This window comes from Urocitellus parryii, chromosome 3, assembly GCF_045843805.1.
Source record: "Urocitellus parryii isolate mUroPar1 chromosome 3, mUroPar1.hap1, whole genome shotgun sequence".
Lineage (NCBI taxonomy): Eukaryota > Metazoa > Chordata > Mammalia > Rodentia > Sciuridae > Urocitellus > Urocitellus parryii.
In genome coordinates, this window is record NC_135533.1 from 207,659,745 (window position 1) to 207,683,135 (window position 23,391).

Below are 23,391 nucleotides of genomic sequence, written 5' to 3' on the forward strand. Positions count from 1 at the left end.
GTGAAACCTTGAGAATTAAACAGAAATTCCTTATACGAGGTGGCACAGGATCCCTTATGGGACAAGTGCCACACATGTTCTATAGAAGTTATTTTCATTCTTTTCCCCTGGCCTTTCTCTTTATTTTTTGAGGTATATGGATGGTAAACAGGGCCTAGCATATGTTAGGCAACCATTCCAACATGACCTACACACCCATCACTAAAATTATTTTTTACAGCAAAATATGTATTGTTTCATTTCAATGGTGTAAGTATTAGCTGTCTGTAAAAGTTAGTTACGCTATTTTTCTTATTTCTGGTAGTCACATGCATATGGAACCAGGTAATGATACTCAATATTTAGAATTCCTTCTTCTGGGACTTGCACAGGACCCAGAACTGCAGCTCCTCATCTTTGGGCTTTTCCTGTCCATGTACCTGGTCACTGCTCTGGGGAACCTGCTCATCATCCTGGCCACCATTTCAGACTCCCACCTGCACACGCCCATGTACTTCTTCCTCTCCAACCTGTCCTTTGTGGACATCTGCTTCACCTCCACCACCATCCCCAAGATGCTGGTGAACATCCAGACACAGAGCAAGGCCATTTCGTATGCAGGCTGCATCACCCAGATTTACTTTTCTGTACTCTTCATTGGGTTGGATGATTTCTTTTTGACTGCGATGGCCTATGACCGGTTTGTGGCCATCTGTCACCCCTTGCACTACATGGTCATCATGAACCACAGGCTCTGTGTATTGCTAGTTCTGGGGTCCTGGATTGTGAGTGTCCTACATGCATTGTTACAAAGCTTAATGGTATTGCAGCTGTCCTTCTATACAGACTTGGAAATGCCACAATTTTTCTGTGAACTTAACCAGGTGGTTCAGCGTGCCTGCTCTGACACCTTTCTCAATGAGGTGGTGATATATATTGCTTCTTTCTTGCTGGCTCTTGGCCCCCTCATTGGCATCCTTTACTCTTACTTCAAAATAGTGTCCTCCATCCGTGCAATCTCATCAGTTCAGGGCAAGTACAAAGCCTTCTCCACCTGTGCGTCTCACCTCTCTGTGGTCTCCTTATTTTATGGCACTAGCCTAGGTGTGTACCTCAGCTCTGCTGTGACCCAAAACTCACACTCTACTGCAACAGCCTCAGTGATGTACAGCGTGGTCACCCCCATGCTGAACCCCTTCATCTACAGTCTGAGAAACAAGGACATCAAGAGTGCTCTGAGAAAAATTTGTGACACAGGAAAATAAAAGTGTTAATTGTGCTGAGACTGAATAAGTGCTCCTGATTGCAGAGCTCAGAGCCTCAGAACCAGAATATGGGATTCTTCACCAGAATGTGGAAGCAGGACTTGTTCTTTTTATGTTAACACAGAGTTTGCATTTTTTGATTTCAACTTCGACATACAATCCCACTACACCTTTGACTCTGTGGCACACTGTGATTACTATGAAATCCAACCCTTTTCCCTTGTCATTTCCAGCTTGCTCCAAATTATTCCCTATTTCTATGAGAAATACTTGAAAATTCTCATTTATTCAATAAGATATATTTTTAGAAATAATCTCAAATGACATATGTCATGCTAAGGAATTGTTCATTTTGCTTAAAATATGCATAATTAGTATTCACAAATGAAAAACTGCATAGAACAACTAAGGCAAATTTTCATAATTTTACTGTGGAAGTATATCTTAGAAACACAAATTTTTGATACCATGGATTGAACCCAAGGCTGTTTAAGCACTGAGGAATAGGCACTGCCCTTTCTTTTTTTGTTTGAGATAGCAATTTCCTATGTTGCTTAGGGCCTTACTACATTGCTGACAATGGCTTGATAAGTGATCCTCCTGCCTCAGATTCCTGGGTCACTGGGGTTGCAAGTGTGCACCATGCCTGAATGAGAATAGATATTCCAATTTTGTTTCTCTGATTTTTTCCTATATTATTTCCCAAACTTTCATTTTTGATAAGGTATACTTTAACTTACCAAAGTATTAGCTGTTCATTAAGTTTTATTCTCACTTTGGGATTGTGTTTCTATTTCAGCGTGGTTCCACAGTACCTCACATAGTCATGGGCAAAACAGGTCATGTCCCCAGAGGTGTCTAGGCCACCATTTTTCCCAGGTGCATATTTTTATGTGCTAGACAACACTTTTGAAATACTAGCAATATATAAATGGTGAGCAGATTGATGGTTCTGGGGGGGTCAGGCACTGGGCAGGGAGAAAGGTGGATGGGGTTGTAACAGGGCAAAACTTGGGATTCTTGACTGCTGGGAATTGTTCTGAATGTTATTTTGATAAACGTAAATAATTGTAATTATTAAGGAGGTTTAGTGTGATATTTATACCCATGCCCACGGTGTACACTCATCAGTATAGCCATCCATTATCCACCCTCTCCATCCCGATGTATAGTAATCTCTATTCTATATTCAAGTTAGCATTTATTTTATTTTATTTTATTTTCTTCATTTGAGAGACGATGAAGTACTTTTCTTTTGATATCTGCCTTATTCACTTAGCACCATGTGCTCTGGTTCCATCCACATTGGCCTAAATGACAGGATTTCACCCTCACATAAGAATAAATGGTGTTCCATGTTGTATATATGCCACATTTTTTTCCCTTCACTTCTCTGGTGATGGGCACTTAGATGGACTCTGTATCTGAGCCTGTGTGAATGATGTAGTAAGACATGAGCAGGGAGCTTCTCCTTGCTCTTTGTGTTCATTTCCTTGTTATCAGCACTGATAAGCTGCCTGTGATATTTTGCTCAGTGTTACCATGTTGGAAACTGAGTAAAGGGTCTTTGGATTTCTTTCTGTCCTTTTTTTTACTACCACATGTTAATCCACAACTTTTTCCAAATGAAAAGTTCCATTAAGAATTATATATAAAAAGGGAAAGCAGAGCAAGCCATTTTTAAATAGTTTATTGTGGATGCGTACTCCTTTCCTCCTGAACTCATGATTGCTGTTCACTTTCTCCCATGGAATTGCAAGCTTCATGGCTGATCTGGTGCATCCTAGGCTTCAAATTACCCTCATGTTCTTTCTTCTAATGAGAGCTGGTAAATGAAAGAGAACACCATCTTGATGAGTACGTCAACCCACACACAAAATGTACGAAGACTGTGGTGAAGTCTGCTTTTCAGGTTTGTGTAAAAATGTTGGATATTGAAATAAATTGATTTGGGCAAAAAGAAATGTTGGCATATGACAATTCATTGTTCTTGATCTCTGATACATAGAGATGAGAGTAGACAGTACTGATGAATATTTCTTTTAGAATATGGTTTTAACTTGAGTAAACCTCTTTTCCCGCCCCCCTTCTGCACAAATATAGGAACCCCACACTGTTCTGGACTTGCCAGAATCCTGAGTTTCCCTATTCAGGCAACCTCATCAATAACATAACAATGTACTTAGCTTCTATCATTCTAGAATTTTGACAGTCAGGAACCAGTTCAAAGTCTTTTCTGCATGTGGGTCTAAACTATTGGTAATGTCCTTACATTATGCCCTGAGTATGTGAGTCACCATTTTGTTACTATAACACAACACCTGAGATAATGGATTTGTAAGGGAGAACATTTATTTTGGCTCACAGTTTTCAAGATTCCAATCTGTTTTGGATTGGCCCTATGGCTAGGCCCTATTGCAATGAGCATATATCGAGTGGTGGCAAGAATGTGGCAGAGGAAACCTGGTGACCTCATGGGCTGGAAGTGGAAGACATAGAGGAACAGATAGGGGTCCTATAATTCCGTTTAAAGGCAATTGGCAAATGAACTAAGATTTCCCAGTAGACCTTCCTTTTAGTATTTCTACCACTTTTCAATAGCACCAAGCTGGGGACAAAGTTGTAACACAGAGCCTTTGGGTGACTCTTAAGATTGAAACTGTGGCACTGGCCTTGAGGTCTTCCTCAGATCTGCAGGCACTTTGTTGTCTACCATGACCTTGGTGTGGCCTTGGTGTCACCCACATGTTGAGCCCCTTTGTCTACTGTCTGAGGAGCAGGGAGTTGGAGGGGTCAGGAGGATGGTGCCCCAGTGAAGGCCATGTCAGGACTCTCCTGAGCAGCAGTGGGCACAACATCAAGGGCCCGAGAGCCTGGCCTCCTCCATCCAGCCCTTTGATGACTTCAGCTTTCACAGGTTTTAAAGCCACTCCTCCCTGGGGTCTCCCTTCAGGAGCTCCCTATCCTCAGTACTGTTCCTGAGGTTCCACATTGGATCAGCCTTTTAACATTCACCAGGAAATCTCAGTTGTGTGGACTCAACGGGGCACTTTTCCAGTTACCTACAATAATGGATAATCATTAATTTAAAAAAATCAAATCTTATATCTTTAACACGGGACCTCACAAGTGATGCTCGGGATGCATTGTTGCCCTGGAAACTCACTTGCAGAGATGTGTTCTGAGGTGATGCAAATGAGACAAACTCTGAAGATTTCCTCTCTTTCCTTCCCATCATCCTCAACTTACTGAACTGTTCCACTCACTCACTATGAATTCCTCGAAATTCTGAACCCTATCTCATCTGTGCCTGCAACCATGTTGTCTGGTACAATTCCTGATAAAGAGTTTTTCCTGTGTGAATTTTAGTTAAATAGAATAAAAATTAGGAGATAGTTGAAGAGAAAGAAGAGAGAGTCTGAGACACAAAACTGCACATGGGCAGGTTAACTGATAGACCCAACTTTCTTAAAATTGGGCATCTCGCCATAAAACCATGAAAAGATAATTTCGGCTTTACTATAAATTACTGCAAATTCTGAACCCACTTGGAATGCCTGCCCGTGCCCTGAACTCACCCAGGTCCGGTTTTCCCTGACCAGATAACAACCCTTTCCTAAACCTTAGTGTCGCCTCATAAATTCTGGCCTTCCCTGGCCGGACAATGACCCTCTCTGAGTCTCTAAGATCTCCATAAATTCTGATGCCAGGGCCAGCAAAAATGTAAACTTGTGTTATGCTCCTCGGAGTGCTGTTATCTGTAACCCCCCCTTTGTGTAACTTTTTGGGCTATAAAACTGGGCCACAAAGAAGCCTCGGGGCTGTCTTGTTCCCGCCGTTTTGGGAGGGAAAGGCAGCCCGGCCGGTCGAAATAATAAGCTTGCTTTAATTTGATTATAATTGGAGTCAGTGGTCTTTTCTTGCATCCTGGTCTAACAAACTAAGAGTCTTTGAGGCAGAAAAAATAAAAATCCAGACTCATGGAGGTAGATCTTGATAATAACAAAATAGAGGAAATGAAATTAGCTTCCAAACAGATACCTGCATTTCCCAATGTTCCTGGGGCAGTCTTCACAATAATCAAATGTGGTATATTTATAACTCAGTGCTCATCAGCCTTCAAGAATGAAATCCTGTCATTTACAAGATAATAAAAGGGACAGGCCATTGTGTCCCATGAAAGTTGACAGACAGAAGCAAACACTGCATGTGTTCCTATGTGGAGGACAAGAGAGCCTCAATCTACATATAGAATAGTGACACTGGAGGCTGGGAAGGAGGCAGGAGGAGGAGGAGGAGAAAGGAGGCTGGCTAACAGGTACAGGAACACAGGTGAATAGGAAGACCCAGTCCTGGTGTTCCACATTGAGTGGGCGTGGTTGGGGGCTGCAGTGCCCAGACCTTGTCATGAGTTTAATGAAGATCTGAAGTGAGGAGCACAAACCTGGAATCATAAGGTAATGATATGGTCAGGGAAAGTTCCCTTAAGCTATTTTGTTCAGCACACATTGTGTGCATGTGCTAAAAACATCATGTTCACCCTATGGATATGTACAATCACTCGTCCATAAATATTAAATTAAGATTTTAAAACTCCACTCAGAGTTTGCCAGTTTGTTGGACCATCTGGTACACATGGTCTCTGGAGGTTCCTGGTCACTCCTTCATGAGGTAGCAGGACCTTATGGTCACCAGACAATGAGCTTGAGGTCATAGAGGGCAGGCCATGGTCCCAGACTTCATGTTAAGGTGGCTGTAGAGAAGTTTCACTAAAGTATAAATTAAGCTCAGAGGAAACAAGAGCTTCTGATAAAGACTCCTGCTTCTGGGATTCTCCCCAACAAAGAATTGCTCTGTCTCTGGGTGTTGCAGATTTCTGACTATAGCAAACACCAAGGTAAGGTATTCAAAGTCCCCTTGATGATTTTAATGTAATCTTCTCTGTGTACTTATGAAATTGAACACATGTTCATGTCACAAGCCATTTGTATCTATTCTTTTAGGTCACTGACTCAGGCACATTGACCATTTTTTTCTTGCATTTCAAAAATTGTAATTGTTTTGAAATAATTTTTATATGTCTATGTTGCCTTTTTGGATATCATTTAATTTAATTTATTTTTAGGGTCCATCTTTTTGTTCATATTTGAGGTTTGCAACCTAATGTTATAGGGTAAATATAAGTAGGTAAATGATTACAATAGTGAGACAAATATCCACAGTTTACAAAAAAAAATTTCTTAGTTTTAAAAATTTTCTTATCAATTCTTCAAATTTATTTCTAAATAATTTGTTTCAATTCATTATACAAGACATTAGACTTCATTTTGATGCATTATACATAAATGGAGTATGACTTCTCTTTCATTGGATTTATATGATTTAGATTCTAACATAGGTCACATAATCATGTATGTAATGTACATAGGGTAATAATGTCTGATTTATTCTATCATCTTATCATTTTTGATATGCATAATTTAAAATATTTTATTCAATGATTATTTTCTTAATTGTACAAATAGAGTATGGCATATTAATTCAATTCATGTATACAGTGTGTAATGATCATGTCAGGATAGTCAACAATTCTATTTTCTTTAACAATTTCAGAAACATGTGTTATTAACATGTAATAATTACATGTAGGTATAGGTACACCATCATACTTTAATACTTGTGTGCATTAAATAATGATAATATTAAGATAATTAATGCTTCCATATCTTTCCTAATGACAGCTGCTCTGGAGAATTTGAGCTCTTCTTTCCCAGTTATTCATAAAAAGATATAAAGCATTACTATGAACAGTTCCCCTCAAGTGCTTAATTGAAGAACGTGTTCAATGAGGTTTAAGTGTTTTATACTTAATTTTTATAAAATCGGCATCCTTGATCCTATGGAGAGAACTGGAAGTCACCATGTGAAGAGGAATAAGCCAGGCACAGAGAGACACGTACGGCAGGACCTCACTCACATGTAGAAGGAACAGAAGTTGCTCTCACCGGAGCTCAGAGCAGAATGCTGGTTCCCAGAGGCTGGAAAGGGTAAGGGAGCAGGAGGGACAGAGAAGGTTGGCCCCAGGGAACTAAGTTGTAGTCAGGTAGGAGGAATTGGTTCTGCTGTTCTGTCACAAAACAGGTCATGATAAGGTCCTGCATATTTCAAAAATGATGGAGTCCAATATCCTTTGCAATTAGTGCTTTATAATTATACATAATATTGGGATTCATCTTGCTATGATCATGAAGCATGGAATACAATTGGCTCCAACTTAACCCACAGTACCTCTCCTTTTCCTTCCCTCTCCTTGCTGTTTTTTACCTTCCTTTTTTCTACCAGTCTGGAGTGTGTTCACCATAAAAAAATGAAAAATCTTGAGGTGGCAAATATGGTCACCTTGATCTGGTCATTACCCAGTGTATAAAAGTATTGAAACTTCACATTGTGCCCTAATTATATGTGACACGAAAATGGTATCATTAAAAATTTACTCTCAAGAAAGTTAAACAACCCAGTGCCCTTTATTCTGAAGTTAAACTGGGTAAATAAGCATAACCCCAGAACAATGTTGTGAGGAATAAATGAAGTGTGCCAAAATACTTTGTGGGTCCACAGAAAGTGGTCATGGTACCAGGTGTGAATACGACATTTGTGCCTGTGGATTTGCAAATTTCTTAAGAGTTGAGTCACCAACCCACACAAATCCACATGTACATACAAAATCATGTTTCATTTCAAAATTTGAGAGAAGAAATCTGAAAAGAGCCAAATTTTAATGAGCATGGAATGAGAAGAGAGCTCAAGTCTTGGTGCCTAAAAGATTCTTTTCTCTTCAAACTCATACTCACATCCAAAGGTAAGAGCCATCATTTGGTCCCTCATTAGAAACATGTGAGTTTATCAGATGCATGACACTGTGTGTATTATTGGCAAAGTCTGATGAATACAGGAGGTGTTGTCTTCTGGATTCACATTTTATACAAAAAGAGCTCATTCTTCTGTTAAAGTCGGATAGAGAAAATTTTTGGAGAAACCATATACTATGTGCCTAACATGAGTTGTGAACGTCTAGTGCGTTCGGGTCCCTGGATAAGGGTCGTGAAATCACCGAGACACAGGGGATGCAGAGCCAAGGCAGCAATTGCAACTGCATGCTGAGCTTTATTTGCATGTTTCTTTTATATTCTTCTTCTAACAAAGCAAGCAATTCTTCAGTAACACTTCACCCACATAGCCCAAATATCATGCCTCAGTGGGTACACAGAGCTAAATTCAAGTTGTTCCTGTTCATTTGATAAGTACCCTCCCAAAGTTCTTTGTAGACATTATCTAATCCCCGAATGTGCTGTTCCCAGGTCCAGTATGCAGAAAGCTTCTTCCTCTAGGCCAAACCATGCAGAAGCTTGTGTCTTGTGATAAGGGGAAGAGGACTTTTCCTCCTCCTAGTGAGGCATGCCTCAGCTGACCTAAATCACAGTCACAGCTTCTTAAGAGCAAAGTGTCAGGCTGAGGGAGCTAAACTCTACATACTTAAACCCCAACAATGAGTCAGTGTTTTGAGGATACAAGATAACTAACCAGGGCTTTCTTAGTTTCACACATGGAAGAAAAGTGTAACTCACAGGAGGGATATGGTGGTAGGAGGTCTGCACTTTGGGAAGATGGGGCCTGTAGATTGGTGGTAATATGGGCTGATGCACCTGACTCCACTCTGCTCTCAGGAGAATCTATGCAAACTCTTCCTTTCCTGATTATAGACCATAGTCCTGCAGGGGAATCAGGTGCTTAGAGGTTGCAGTATAAAGAAGGACATGTGCCTAGTGAGCAGAAAGCTGTAGGCTGTGATTGCTCCTGCTCTCCCTGAGTGCACACCTTTGGGACTTACTTTATTCTTCAGGATCTTCAAATCTGACTTGAGGACCAAAGCTGGACCCATTCCAGTTCTCTTGCCTGGGTTCAGAGTCTCACTCTGTACTTTCAACATCCAGGGAAGAATTGATGCATGTACATAAAGACCCTCCCATTAGAGATGCCACCCAGGTGAGCCTGAGGACCCAGCAGACACTGCAGGAAAATACTGAAGAGAAGGAAGGTGAGGAGCTTTCACCTGAGGTTCCCTGAGAGCCCAACCAGCCCAGAGATGGTGGTGTCCTTTGCTAGCTTAATTAATTTATTAATGGATGTATAAGATACTAAAAGTGTCCCAGAAATCAGCAACACTGGATCATTGTTGACCATGAACTTATGGTAACAGAAGCTCAATTAGAAGATGGATGGGAGGTATGAAGGGTCAAATCAAAGTGAATGTAGGTCTGAGTAACTTTGCAAGGAAGGGGAATGGATCAACCCAGAATGAACAACAGAGGGATGTACCCTGATGGGAGATCATATTAAAAATTACAATGGAGCATATTTCAGCACATTTTTAATGTTTGTGAGAAAGATCCAGATTTAGGATTTTTTGGTAAGTAAATCTCTGCATCAGAAACTCTTAATATAGATATATCACAGAACCTTCTTCCACTCTTGGTATTATCAACATGAAAAATAAATTTACTTATGTGAAAAATAAGTGTGCTAAAGAGTTTTATATTACAATTTTTTCATAACCTGTCAAGTAAGTGCATTGGAGGGATGTTGACTTCTCTATTTCAGATTTTTAAAGTCTTTGCTTTGAATTGGAAGGTGTTCCTTCCCATTTTTTTCCCTTTTTTATTTTGGCATTTTGTTCTTTCAAACAGAATGTTTTTCACTGATTTTGATGTTGTACTTGTTCCTTTTCCATGAGCACAGCACCCATGTGGAGATGTATCTGTGGGGAGTGTCTGAAAGTCTACAAACTTTAATGTCTTCCAACAGATGAGTGTTTCTTATTGGGCTCCTACCAGGGCTCTTCATTCTGAAGGATCTGACTCAACAATGTGATATTTCTTCTCTTGTGAATCCCCACTTTATCGAAAATGCCAGTGAAAGTTCTTCTGCACTAATAAGTCAACTTTTCTACATATTCCCAAATTATTTTCATATCTCTCTTATGTCTCTGTGCCTCTTGATTTTCTTCCCTTTGAAACACCTGTATTTCCAAAAGCCACGTCACTTTTGGCCAGCTCTTGGAACGTATTCTTCTTCATCATTTCACTAAAGAACATGTCCTTCATCCACAAGTAAATTTGTATTTATATTTCTTTAGATAAATCATAACATTATATCTGACTTCTCGATCTTTTATTTGTAACAGTCTAGCAATTTATTTTTACATTTTATTCCTAGTACCCTGATCTGATCACTATAAAATATATTCATGTATCAAAACATCATAATATACCCAATAAACCTACACAGTTATTAGGTGTCTAACAAAATAACACTTAAAGAAAAATAAAAAAAAAAAACAAGATCAGCCAGGAATTGATGTCACATACAAAAAAAATATGGAATCAATGAACTGGTCATTGATAAATAGATCAAAAGCTCCTTATCAAGGTTTGATCACAGCATAGCACACACATATACTGAATTATCACCTATAGACTCAGTGAACAGGCACAATGATGCTGTGTGAATTCTAAAACAGGGAGAAAGAGCCCTGCCTTATCTGCTGCGAATCTAGGGAAAACTCAATAGGTCAGGTGAAAGGAACAGCAACAGGAAGACAGATCTGCTGTTTTCTATTAAAAGTTCCCCACTTTGCTGTAGGTACTTTGGATATCTCCTGTTGTCAATTGTTGATTTTTGACCTTTGGTCATTTTTTCTAATGTGTATGGACAGTCAGACGCCTTGACATGAGGAAGAGAAAGAGTGGGAGGGAGGAGGGGAAGGAGGGAAAGTACTAGGGACTGAAGGGGAGCAGAACAGATTCCCTGCATGTGAGATTGTGTCAGAATGACCCCAACAGGGCTGGGGCTGGGGCTCAGGGGCAGAGCACTTGCCTAGCATGTGTGGGGCACAGTATTGTATCCTCAGCACTACAAAAAAAATAGTAAATAGAATACAGGTATTGTGTCCAGCTACAAAAAAAATACTTTCAAAAAATAAACCCAACCTTATGTATCACTGCAAAGCAATAATAAACATTTAAAAACTAGGTCAAAAAAACAGTCACTACTTTGTTTTTTTAGAAAACATACTTTTATTGTTTATGGTTTTAGTTGAGCACCCAGCGAAGTGTCACTGGGTTTGCAATGCTGCCAAAACCAAGGCAGCCTTTCCCTCCTGGAGAAGAGACACCTGGGATTGCAAGGTCCTGTTCCCTGGGTCCACGTCAGGTCACTCTGTCTCTGCCCTCACCTCTTCTTTGCCTTCTCTCTCCTTCTCTTTCACTCCCCATCCTTCTCTATTTCTCTTCCTCCCTCTATTGACTGCACAGATTTTCATGCTCCTTTTTAAACACAGGGAAGAGGAGCAGCTTTCTTAAGTGGGTCTGCTCATTTGTTCATGGAAAGTGTGTCGAGTGGACTCTCCCTATCTACATTCTGTAGGGAAAAGGTCATCTCAGCTGTGGTGTCAACACTCAGAGCCTTGGCAGGGTCATTGGTGCTGAGAACCATGGCAGAAATAAGACAAGTTATTACAGTTAGAAGGTCTATTATAAAATGTTTAAAGATAATAAGGTCCAATGAGTATATAGAGGAAAAAAACTCCTTATGCCGAGTTGTTTGGAATGTAAATTAATGAACCCATCTTGAATGGAGGTTCTATAAAAATTAAAATGCAGTTATCACATGATGCAGCAATTACAATATTGGGAATATAGTCAGAGAAAATGAAATGGGTGTACTAGGAGATATCTGTCCTTCCATGTTTTCTGATGCAATATTCACTGTAGCCAAGATACAGGAACCACCAGAGTGCACATCAGGAGTGCTCTTTTTATATTTCTCAAACACACTATTAATTTTTCCTTTAGAATTCTGAAATACGTGACTTCCTAGTGAAACCCTGGGAGTGAAAGTGGAATTCATCAACAGAGATGTCACAGAATCCTTTATGGGGACATGACAGATACATGCACGTTCTATAGAAGTTAATTACTTTCCATTCCATTGTTTTGTTTTGTTTTTGTTTTTGTTTATTGTGGGGCCTTGTTTATTGATTCCTGTTTTTGTTTATTGATGGAATCCTGGGCCTTCATCATGTTAGATAAGCACTCATCCACTGAGCTACACACCCATTGGTAAAATTTAGTTTCTTTACAGCGAAATATGTATTGTCTCACTTCAATGATGTAATACTTGTCTATGGGAAAATTAGTTATGCTCTTTTTCTCATTTCTGGTAGTCACATGCATATGGAACCAGGGAATGATACTCAACGTTTAGAATTCCTTCTTTTGGGACTTGCAGAGGACCCAGAACTGCAGCCCCTCATCTTTGGCCTTTTCCTCTCCATGTACCTGGTCACTGTGCTGGGAAACCTGCTCATCATCCTGGCCACCATCTCAGACTCCCACCTGCACACGCCCATGTACTTCTTCCTCTCCAACCTGTCCTTTGTGGACACCTGCTTCACCTCCACCACCATCCCCAAGATGCTGGTGAACATCCAGACACAGAGCAAGGCCATTTCCTATGCAGGCTGCATGACTCAGATGAACTTTTTTGTACTCTTTGCAGGATTGGACATTTTTCTTTTGACTGTGATGGCCTATGACCTGTGGCCATCTGTCACCCGCTGCACTACATGGTCATCATGAACCACCGGCTCTGTGGATTGCTAGTTCTGGTGTCCTGGGTTGTGAGTTTCCTGCATGCATTGTTAGAAAGCTTAATGATGTTGCAGCTGTCCTTCCGCACAGACTTGGAAATCCTCCACTTTTTCTGTGAACTTAACCAGGTGGTTCAGCGTGCATGCTCTGACACCTTTCTCAATGAGGTGGTGATATGTTGTGCTGTTCTCTTGCTGGGAGGTGGCCCCCTCGCTGGTATCCTTTACTCTTACTGGAAGATAGTGTCCTCCATCCATGCAATCTCATCAGCTCAGGGCAAGTACAAAGCCTTCTCCACCTGTGCATCTCACCTCTCTGTGGTCTCCTTATTTTATGGCACAGGCCTTGTTGTGTACCTCAGTTCTGCTGTGACCCAAAACTCACACTCCATTGCAACTGCTTCAGTGATGTACACTTGGTCACCCCCATGCTGAACCACTTCATCTACAGTCTGAGGAACAAGGACATCAAGAGTGCTCTGAGAAGACTCTGAGAGAGAAAGATTAAAATGTCAATTCTAGTGAAATCCAATAAGTGCCCCTGATTGCAGGGCTCAGAGCCTCGAAGTCAGAATCTGGGTTTCTTTATCAGATTCTGTAAGCAGAACTTGCTCCTTCTCCTTTATTCCTGCTTTTCCATTTCTTAGATTTTGGCTTCTGCAAAATCACTGAATCATTATTTTTACTGCACATTCTGATCTATATGAAATTCAATCCTTTTAATTTATCAATTCCAAATTTTTTCAAAATCACTCCCATCTTAGGATGAGAAATATTTGAAAATTCTCATTAGTCCCATAAGATATAAATTTAGAAATAATTTAATCTCAAATGACGTTATGTCTTGTTATTGAATTATTTATTTTACTAAAAATAGACATAATTTGTATTCACCTGTGAAAATAATATTTATCAAATTAGGCTATTTTCATAAATTTATTGTGGAAGCAAATCTCAGAAAAATATTATTAGTACTATGGATGGGACCCTCTGAGCCATATCCATGGACATTTCTGGTTCTTATTTGATATAGTATCTTGCTAATTACTTAGGGCCTCTCTAAATTTCTGAGGCTGACCTTCAACTTTGATCCACCTGCCTAGGCCTTCTGAGTCACTGGGATTATAAGCATGCACCACCATGCCCAACAGAGAATACATTTTCAATTGTGTCTTCGTGATTCATTTCCTATATTACTACCAGAACTTCCAATCTTCATAAGGTAGCCTTTAACATACCATGGCATTAGCTGATCATTAGGTTTTATTCTCAATTTTTTCGATCCTGTTTCTTTTTTAGCATGGTGTCCACAGTGCCTAACACAGTCATGGTCAAAATGGGTTTCCAGAGGTATCTACTCTTCCATTTTTCCCATGCACATATTTCTATGTGCTAGATAACACATTTGAAATGCTAGCAATATATAAAAATGGTGAATAGATTAATGGTTTGAAGTTCCAGGCTCTGGGCAGGGAGGGGAGTAGATGGGGCTATAACAGGGCAAATCTCCAGACCCTTGACTGATGGGAGCTATTCTGTATTTTTTTAGATGATAATAAATTATTGTAAATGTTATGCTCAGCATGATATTTCCACACCTGCCCACAGTGTGCACTGATCAAATCCAGCCTCCTTTATCCACCCTCTCCAACAACTTCCCAACATCGAGTAATCTCTATCCTTTGTTCAGGGTGATAATTTCCTTTTTTTTAACTTCCTTTTGAGACACCATGAAGTACTTGTATTTCGGTATTTGCCTTCTTCACTTAACACAATATCCTCCAGTTTCATCCACATTGCCCCAAATAACAGGATTTCATCCTTACATATGGCTGAGTATCTTCAACTTGTATAAATGCCACATTTCTTTCCTCCTCTCATCAGGTGATGGGCACATAAGTGACTTCATAGCGTAGCTATTGTGAATGAGGCTACAGTAAACATGGCCAAGGACAATTCTCTTTGCTGTAATTTCATTTTCTTGTTATCAGTGTAAATACCTGGCTGTGATATTTTGCTCAGTGTTATCATGGTGGAAGCTAATGAAAAGGGCCTTGGATCTCTCTCTGTCAGTTTTTACTACTGCCCATTAATCTACAATTTTCTCTAATTAAAATTTAAATTAAAATTTTAAATAAAAAAGTGATGGATATCTGAGGAAGCCATTTATAAACTGTTCACATTTTGATGTGTTTCCCTTTCCTCTTGAACCTGTGATTGCTGTTCACTTTGTCCCATGTGAGTGTCAGCTGTCATTGCTGTCATGGTGCACCCTGTGATTAAAAGTAGTCTGTGTGCTTTATTCAAACAAGAGCAGGTTAAAGAAAGAGAATACTGACTTGTTGATAATGTGCTGTGGCTTTCTGTCAATCCAGACATAAAATGTACAGAAGAGTGTGGTGAAGTTTGCTTTCTGATTGGGGTAAAAATGTTGGATATTGAAATAAACAGATTTGGGACAATAAGAAATGTTGGCATCTGACATTTCATTGCTCTCATTCTCTGCTGTGTAGAGAAGAGGGGAGATGGTACAGATGGACGTGTGATTTACACTGTGGCTTTTACTACTTTAAAAACTCTCCTAGTGCCTCCCTTCTGTACATACATGGGAAGCCCACACTCTTCTGTTCTTGCAAGGGTCCTGAGTTCCTCAGTTCAGGCAACCTCATCAATAACATAGTAGGGTATTTAGTTTCTATCATTCAAGGTCTTTATTTCTTCAAACTCATACTCACATCCAAAATCAAGAATCATCATTTGGTCCCTCATTATAAAAATGTATGTTCATTACCAGCATGAAATTTCTGGTGTTGTTAGCAAAGTGTTATGAGTGCAGGAGGTGCCGTCTTGTAGTTTCACATTTCAGAAAAACACAACTCACTACTCTGTTAAAGAGGAACAGAGAAAACTTCTGGAGATGCCAGAGACTGTGTCCCCAATGTGAGTCAGTCTTTTGAGGGCACAAGATACCTAACCAGGGTAGGTTTCTTAGTTTTAGACATGGGAAGAAAAGTGGAACACAAAGGGTGGATGTGGTGATGGGTGGTGGGATATTGGGAAGGTGAGGCTCATGGATTGGTGGTAACAAGGGGCAGATTAATAGCACTCCACTCTGATCTCAGGGGACTGTATGCAAACTCTTCCTTTCCTGATTATAGACCAGAATCCTGCAGGGAAATCAGGTGCTTGGAGTTTGGAGTAAAAAGAAGGACATGTGCCTAATGAGCAGATAGAGAAAGCTGTAGGCTGTGATTGCTCCTGCCCATTCTGAGTGCACACCTTAGGGCACACTTGATTCGTCAGGTTAATTGAGGACCAAAGCTGGACCCATTTCTGTTCTCTTTTCTGGGGTCAGAGCCTCACTGTGAACCTTCAATATCCAGGGAAGAACTGAAGCTTGTGCATGATGACCTTCCCACCAGAGATGCCACCCAGGTGAGCCTGAGAACCCAGCAGACACTGCAGGAGAGGATTGAAGAGAATGAAGGCAGGAGCTTAAACCTGAGGTTCCCTGAGAGCCCAACTAGCCTGTCCTGCAGCCTAGAGATGGTGGTGTCCCTTGCTAGCTTAAGTAATTTATTAATGGATTTATAAGATACCAAAAAGGAAAAGTGACCAAGAAATCAGCACACTGTGTCACTGTTGACCATTAACATATGGTAATGGAATCTCAATTAGAAGAGGGATTGGGAGGCATGAAGTGGTTCAAATAAAGTAAAATGTAAGTCTGTGTACTTTGCAATGAAGGGGAATGGGTAAATCCGGTATGAAGTATGGAGAGATATGCAATTGAGGGAGCTCGTTTTTTTAAAATGTATAATGGAATAAATTTCAGCACATGTTCATATTGGTGAAAAAGATCCAGATTAAGGAATTTCTGTAAATAAATACCTGTAGGAGGAAATCACGATATAGATATTTCATGCAATCTTCTTACTCTCTGGGTATCTACATGGATAATCAACTAACTTAATAAGTGAAGATGAGTATGCCAAAGAGTTTTATGTTGCAAGTATTTCACAACCTGTCAAGGTGAAGTCAAGGGGATGGCCGTCGACCTCTATATTTCAAATTGTTAAGACCCTTTGCTTAGGGTTGGTGTGTATTCCCTCTCATTTTATTTATTTTAATTCTTTATAGTTTTTTTTCATGGATTTTGCATGTTGTCCCTTGTTTCATTTACATATGCACAGCACATAAGTGGACATGTATCTGTGGGGAGTGTCTGAAAGTCTACAGATTCTAATGTTTTCCAATAGACCAAGGTTTGTTTTGGGCTCCTGGCAGGGTTTTTCATTCTGAAAGATGTGACTCAACAATCACATACTTTTTGAGTTGTGAATCCTTGCTCTACATAAAAATCCTAATGAAAGTTCTTCTGCACTCCTTACACTAATAAGTCAACTTTTCAACATATTTCCAACTTATTTTCATGTCTCTCTTAGGTCTGTGCCTTTTGATTTTCCACGATACAATGTAGGCATTGCTCCTCATCATTTTACTGGAGTTCACATCCACCATCCACAAGTATATTGGAGTTTGTTTATCTTTAGATAAGAAAGATTCAATCGTAACTTTTTTCTCTTCTTCCTTATCTTTTATTTCCAAGTCTCTTAGCAATTCATTTTCACATTTTCTTCTGGAACCCATTTTTGATCATTATGCAATATTTTCATGTATCAAAACATCACAATATGCCCCATAAACACATATAATTATTATGTCTAACAAAATAACATGTACAAAAAATTTTAAAAAGCCCCAAACCCAAGAACAATCATGAAATGATGCCACACACACAAAACAAGCAAAGTAAAAACATAAGGAAGTAGAGTAAGGACCTAAGGGGATTGAAAGGCTAATTACCCTGATGTGATCGTCACACAGCACATATATATATGGAATGATCACATATATACTGAGTGGACAGGCACAATGATTCTGTATGAATTTTAAAATAGTGAGAAAGACCTTCCTTATCTGCTACATAACTAGGGATACGCCAGTAGGTCAGGTGAAAGGGGCAGAACTAGGGAAGACAGATCTGCTATTTCATATTCAAAGTTCCCCACTTTGCTGTAGGTACCTTGGACATCTCCTCTTGTGAATTGCTGATTTTTGAATTTTGGTCATTTTTTTTCTTTTGAAGTGTATGGTCTGTCAGGTGCCTTGACACAAGGAGGAGGAACAGTGGGAGGGAGGAGAGGAGGGAAAAGGAAGGCACTGGGGACTGAAGTGGAACAAAATAGATTCCCTGTATGTGAGACTGTGCCAAAGTGACCCTGACAGGGCTGGGACTCAGGAGCAGAGCACTTTCCTAGCATGTGTGAGGACCAGATTCAATTCTCAGTACCACATAAGAATAAATAAATAAAATACAAGTATTGACACCATGCACAACTACAAATATCTAATGACCCCCACAATATGTATCACTGCAATGCAATAATTACAACATTTAAAGTGTAGACTGAGAAAATGATGTCACTACTTTGGTTTTTTTGCAAATTTATTTTGCTGCTTATGGACTGTGCTGGGCACCCAGGGAGTGTCACTGGGTTTGGAATGCTGCCAGGACCAAGAAAGCCTTTTCCTCCTGGAGAAGAGACACCTGGGCTTGCAAGGTCCTGTTCCCCTGGGTCCACCTCAGCTTGCTCTCTGCCCTCACCTCTTCATGTTCTGTCCACACCTTTGCCTTCTCTCTCATTTTCTCTCACTCTCCATCCTTCTCTGTTTCCTCTTTCTCCCTCTGTTGTCTGCACAGATTTTCATGCTCCTTTTTAAACACAGGGAAGAAGAGGATCATTTTTTTTTTATTTCTTTCTTACATGACAAGAGTGGAATGCATTACACACATAATTATGCCTCACAGCCCAATTTTTCATAACTCTGTAGATAAAGTGTGTTCATGCCAAATTATGCCATTATACATGAGCTCTCTTTTTTATTACAATTCTTAATACATCTTTATACCACAATTTATCATATCTCTGCTTATATATTAGGTGGGTTCACTAATTTGTTCATGGAAAGAGTGTCGAGTGGAATCTCCAGGTACCCTGTCCACATTCTTCAGAGAAAAGAAAAACTCAGCTTGTGTTGTTGAAGCTCACAACCTTGTCAGGTTATTGGTGCTGAGAGGCCATGGCAGAAATCAGGCTCTGAGAGTGTGTGAGTGTGTGTGTTTGCCTCATGGAGGGCTCAGGAAAGGGGTCCTGATCTTATATATTCCCCAGTGATTCTTAGCAGCTAGAGGCTAGAACTTAACCCTCAGGTGGTAGCAAGGAGGGAATACTTTTGCAATCCACAGAATATGTTTGTAGCAAATCTAAGAGCAAAGGTTCTGGGTGTGGATGAAGGACTTCCTGTACCTTGTAGCCTCAGAGAGCAGTGAGGCCAGCTCATTCTTTAATATTCTCTGACACAATTTCTCATCACTCTCCATTTTTACCTCCTTCTTGCCAACAGCTTTCTTTTTTGCCTCAGTTTTTGATACAAGCATGTTCCTTAGGACCTGTGCACTGACTGTCCCCGCAGTGAAGACCACACCACTGAGGATGACTTGTGGCTCCTGCCCTGCCTTCCTTGTGGTTTCTGTATGGATTCCCCTCTTCCTGCTGGTTTTCCCTTCATTGCTATAAAAAAACAACAACCTCTCTACTCTTTCTTTTTCCTCTTAGTACTCATCACTATGAGACATATTAGGTGATTTTAAACATTTTTGCTTATGTTCTTTCCCTCTCTTGGGATAATGCGGACTTCTTTGTTTTAATTCATACAGATTACTGATCCAATACATGAATCGTAGTTTGTACTCTCTAATTAGTATTGCTTTATTTTTAATTGACATATAATTATCAAGTTCACAAAAAATTATATTTCTATACACGTATAAATTTTATAATAATTGAACAAGTATGTTTGGCTTAATTTTCTGAAACATTTATCATTTCTCTGTGACAAATATTCAAAGTCCTCCCCTCTAACTATTTTAAAGTAGGTAACATATTATTTTTAACTATAATTACCCTACTGTACAGTCATCACCAGAAGCTATTCCTCTTCTCTTACTGTAATTTTTTCCCCTTGAGGAGCTTCTCCTCATCCCTTTGGGCCCAGAATGCACCTCAGCTTCTGTGACCATCATGCTATGCTGACATTCTATGAGATCAAATTTCTCAGAATCCACACAGGAATGATATCATGCAGCTGTAGTGTTCCTGTACCTGTCTGATTCCACTTCATAAGTGTCCCCAGGTTCATCTATGATGTCTTCAATGATAAGATTCATCATTTTATTAATAGCTGAATAATTCCACTGCACATCTGTACCACTTATAAATTGCCAATAGCCATCTGAAATGTGCTCAAAATTGCTAATTATCTGGGAGATGCTAATCAAAAAATGTTAGACTATGGCCTAACTCCAGTGGAAAGAGCTTTTATCAAAAAAGACCAAGGATATCAAGGGCCAGTGAGTATGTGGAGAAGAAACGGAATCCTGACTTAGAGTTGGTGGGAATGCAAGTTAATGAAGCTATTATGGAAAACAATATGGAGAATCCAAAAATTTAAAACACTGTTATCACTTGATGCAGCAATCCTACTACTGGGTATGGGGCCAAAGAAAATGAAATAGGTATTTTGAAGAGATCTGCCCTTCCACATTGAATGATGCAAAATTCACTGAAGCCAAGACAGCCAAAACACACTGAAACCAAAGTGTTCATGAGGGTTGCTAATTTATACTTATCAAAGGCATGAATATCTTTCTCTTTAGAAATATGAAAATCATGTCTTCCTAGTGAAAACTTGAGAATGAAATAGGAATACCTCATCAGAGGTGGCACAGGATCCCTTAGGGGACAAGAGCCACACATGTTCTATAGAAGATAATTTCTTTATTTCCCTTGGCTTTTTTCTTTTTTGATGTATATGGATGGTATCCAGGGCATTGCCTATGTTAAGCAGCCACTCCAACATGAGCTACACACCATCACTAAAATTAATTTTTTATACCAAATATGTATTTTTTCATTTCAATGTTGTAAGTATTGCCTGTCTGTAAAAATTAGTTATGCTCTTTTTCTCATTTCTGGTAGTGACATGCATATGGAACCAGGGAATGGTACTCAACGTTTAGAATTCCTTCTTTTGGGACTTGCAGAGAACCAAGAACTGCAGCCCCTCCTCTTTAGCCTTTTCCTGTCCATGTACCTGGTCACTGTGCTGGGGAACCTGCTCATTATCCTGGCCACAATCTTTGACTCCCACCTGCACACGCCCATGTACTTCTTCCTTTCCAACTTGTCCTTTGTGGACATCTGCTTCACCTCCACCACCATCCCCAAGATGCTGGTGAACATCCAGACACAGAGCAAGGCCATTTCCTATGCAGGATGCATCACCCAGATTCACTTTTTTGTACTCTTTGTTGTGTTGGATGACTTCCTTTTGAGTGTGATGGCCTATGACCGGTTTGTGGCCATCTGTCATCCCCTGCACTACATGGTCATTATGAACGGCAGGCTCTGTGGATTGCTACTTCTGGTGTCCTGGGTTGTGAGTGTCTCATATGCACTGTTACAAAGCTTAATGGTATTGCGGCTGTCCTTCTGCACAGATTTGGAAATCCCACACTTTCTCTGTGAACTTAACCAGGTGATTCAGCATGCATGCTCTGACACCTTTCTCAATGAGCTGGTGATATATTGTGCTGCTCTCTTGCTGGCTGTTGGACCCCTCACTGGCATCCTTTACTCTTACTGGAAGATAGTGTCCTCCATCCGTGCAATCTCATCAACTCAGGGCAAGTACAAAGCCTTCTCCACCTGTGCATCTCACCTCTCTGTGGTCTCCTTATTTTATGGCACAAGCCTAGGTGTGTACCTCAGTTCTGCTGTGACTCAGAACTCACACTCCATTGCAACAGCTTCAGTGATGTACACTGTGGTCACCCCCATGCTGAACCCCTTCATCTACAGTCTGAGGAACAAGGATATCAAGAGTGTTCTGAGAACACTCTGTGGCACAGGAAGATAAAAGTTTAATTGTGCTGAGACTGAATAAGTGCCCATGATTGCAGGGCTTAGAGCCTCAGAAGCAGAATCCAGGATTCTTCACTGGAAGGTGGAAGCAGGACTTGATCCTTGTACGTTAAAGCAGAGTTTCCATTTCTTTGATTTCAACTTTGACATTCAATCCCACTACACCATTCACTTTATTGCACACTGTGATCACTATGAATTCAACCCTTTCCCTTCTCATTTTCCGGCTTTCCCCAAATAATTCCCACTTTGGATGAGAAATACTTGAAAATTCTCATTTATCCCATAATATATGTTTTTAGAAATAATCTCAATTGCAAATGTCAAGCTAAAGAATTGTTCATTTAGCTTAAAATATGCATAATTAGTATTCACACGTGAAAAATTTCATAGAACAACTAAAACAAATTTTCATAATTTTATTGTGGAAGTTAATCCAAGAAAAAACAAACTTCGATACCGTCGATTGAACTCATGGCTGTTTAACCACTGAGATATAGGCACTGGCCTTTCTGTTTTTTCTTTGAGACAGTGTCTTGCTATGTTGCTTAGGGCCTTACTACATTGCTGAAGATGGCTTTGATATGTGATCCCCCTGCCTCAGACTCCTGAGTCACTGGGATTGCAAGTGTGCACCTGGCCCAGATGAGAATAGATATTCAATTTTGTATTTTTTATTTTTTTCCTATATTATTTCCAAAACTACCATTTTAGTTAAGGTAGCCTTTAACTTCTCAAGGTATTAGCAGGTCCTTAAGTTTTGTTCACACTTTTGAATTGTGTTTCTATTTCAGCATGGTGTCCACAGTGCCTAAAATAGTCATGGGCAAAACAGGTCATTTCACCAGAGGTATCTACTGCAACATTTTTCCCAGGCACATATTTTATGTGCTAGACAGCATTTTTGAAATGCTAGGAATATGTAAATGGTGAGCAGATTGATGGATCTGGGGGCCAGGCATGTGGCAGTGAGAAAGGTGGATGGGGATGTAACAGGGCAAACTTGGGATCTTTGACTGCTGGGAACTATACTGTATGTTATTTTGATGAACGTAAATATATAGAAAATATTAAGGAGTTTCAATGTGATATTTCCACACATGCCCAGGGTGTACACTCATCAAATATAACCATCCATTTTCCACCTTTCCAACCCAATGTATGGTAATCTCTATTCTATATTCAAGTTAGCATTTATTTTATTTTATTTTATTTTACCTTTCTCATTTGAGAGAGACCATGAAGTACTTTTCTTTTGGTATCTGCCTTATTCACTTAGCACAATGTGCTCCGGTTCCATCCACATTGGCCTAAATCATAGGACTTCATCCTCACATAAGAATAAATGGTGTTCCATGTTGTATATATGCCACGTTTTTCCCTTCACTCCTCT

At 39.9% G+C, this 23,391-nt stretch overlaps 2 protein-coding genes across 2 annotated transcripts; both read left to right on the top strand.

Annotated features, from left to right (window-relative positions):
* The first annotated feature begins 314 nt into the window (after window positions 1-314).
* Window positions 315-1,244, top strand: LOC144253541 (olfactory receptor 7A10-like). The gene has a single exon (XM_077795730.1). It carries the CDS (start codon window positions 315-317, stop codon window positions 1,242-1,244), a length of 930 nt encoding a protein of 309 aa, XP_077651856.1.
* A 19,819-nt stretch (window positions 1,245-21,063) lies between these two features.
* On the top strand, window positions 21,064-21,993 carry LOC144253840 (olfactory receptor 7A10-like). The gene has a single exon (XM_077796503.1). It carries the CDS (start codon window positions 21,064-21,066, stop codon window positions 21,991-21,993), a length of 930 nt encoding a protein of 309 aa, XP_077652629.1.
* Window positions 21,994-23,391: the final 1,398 nt, after the last annotated feature.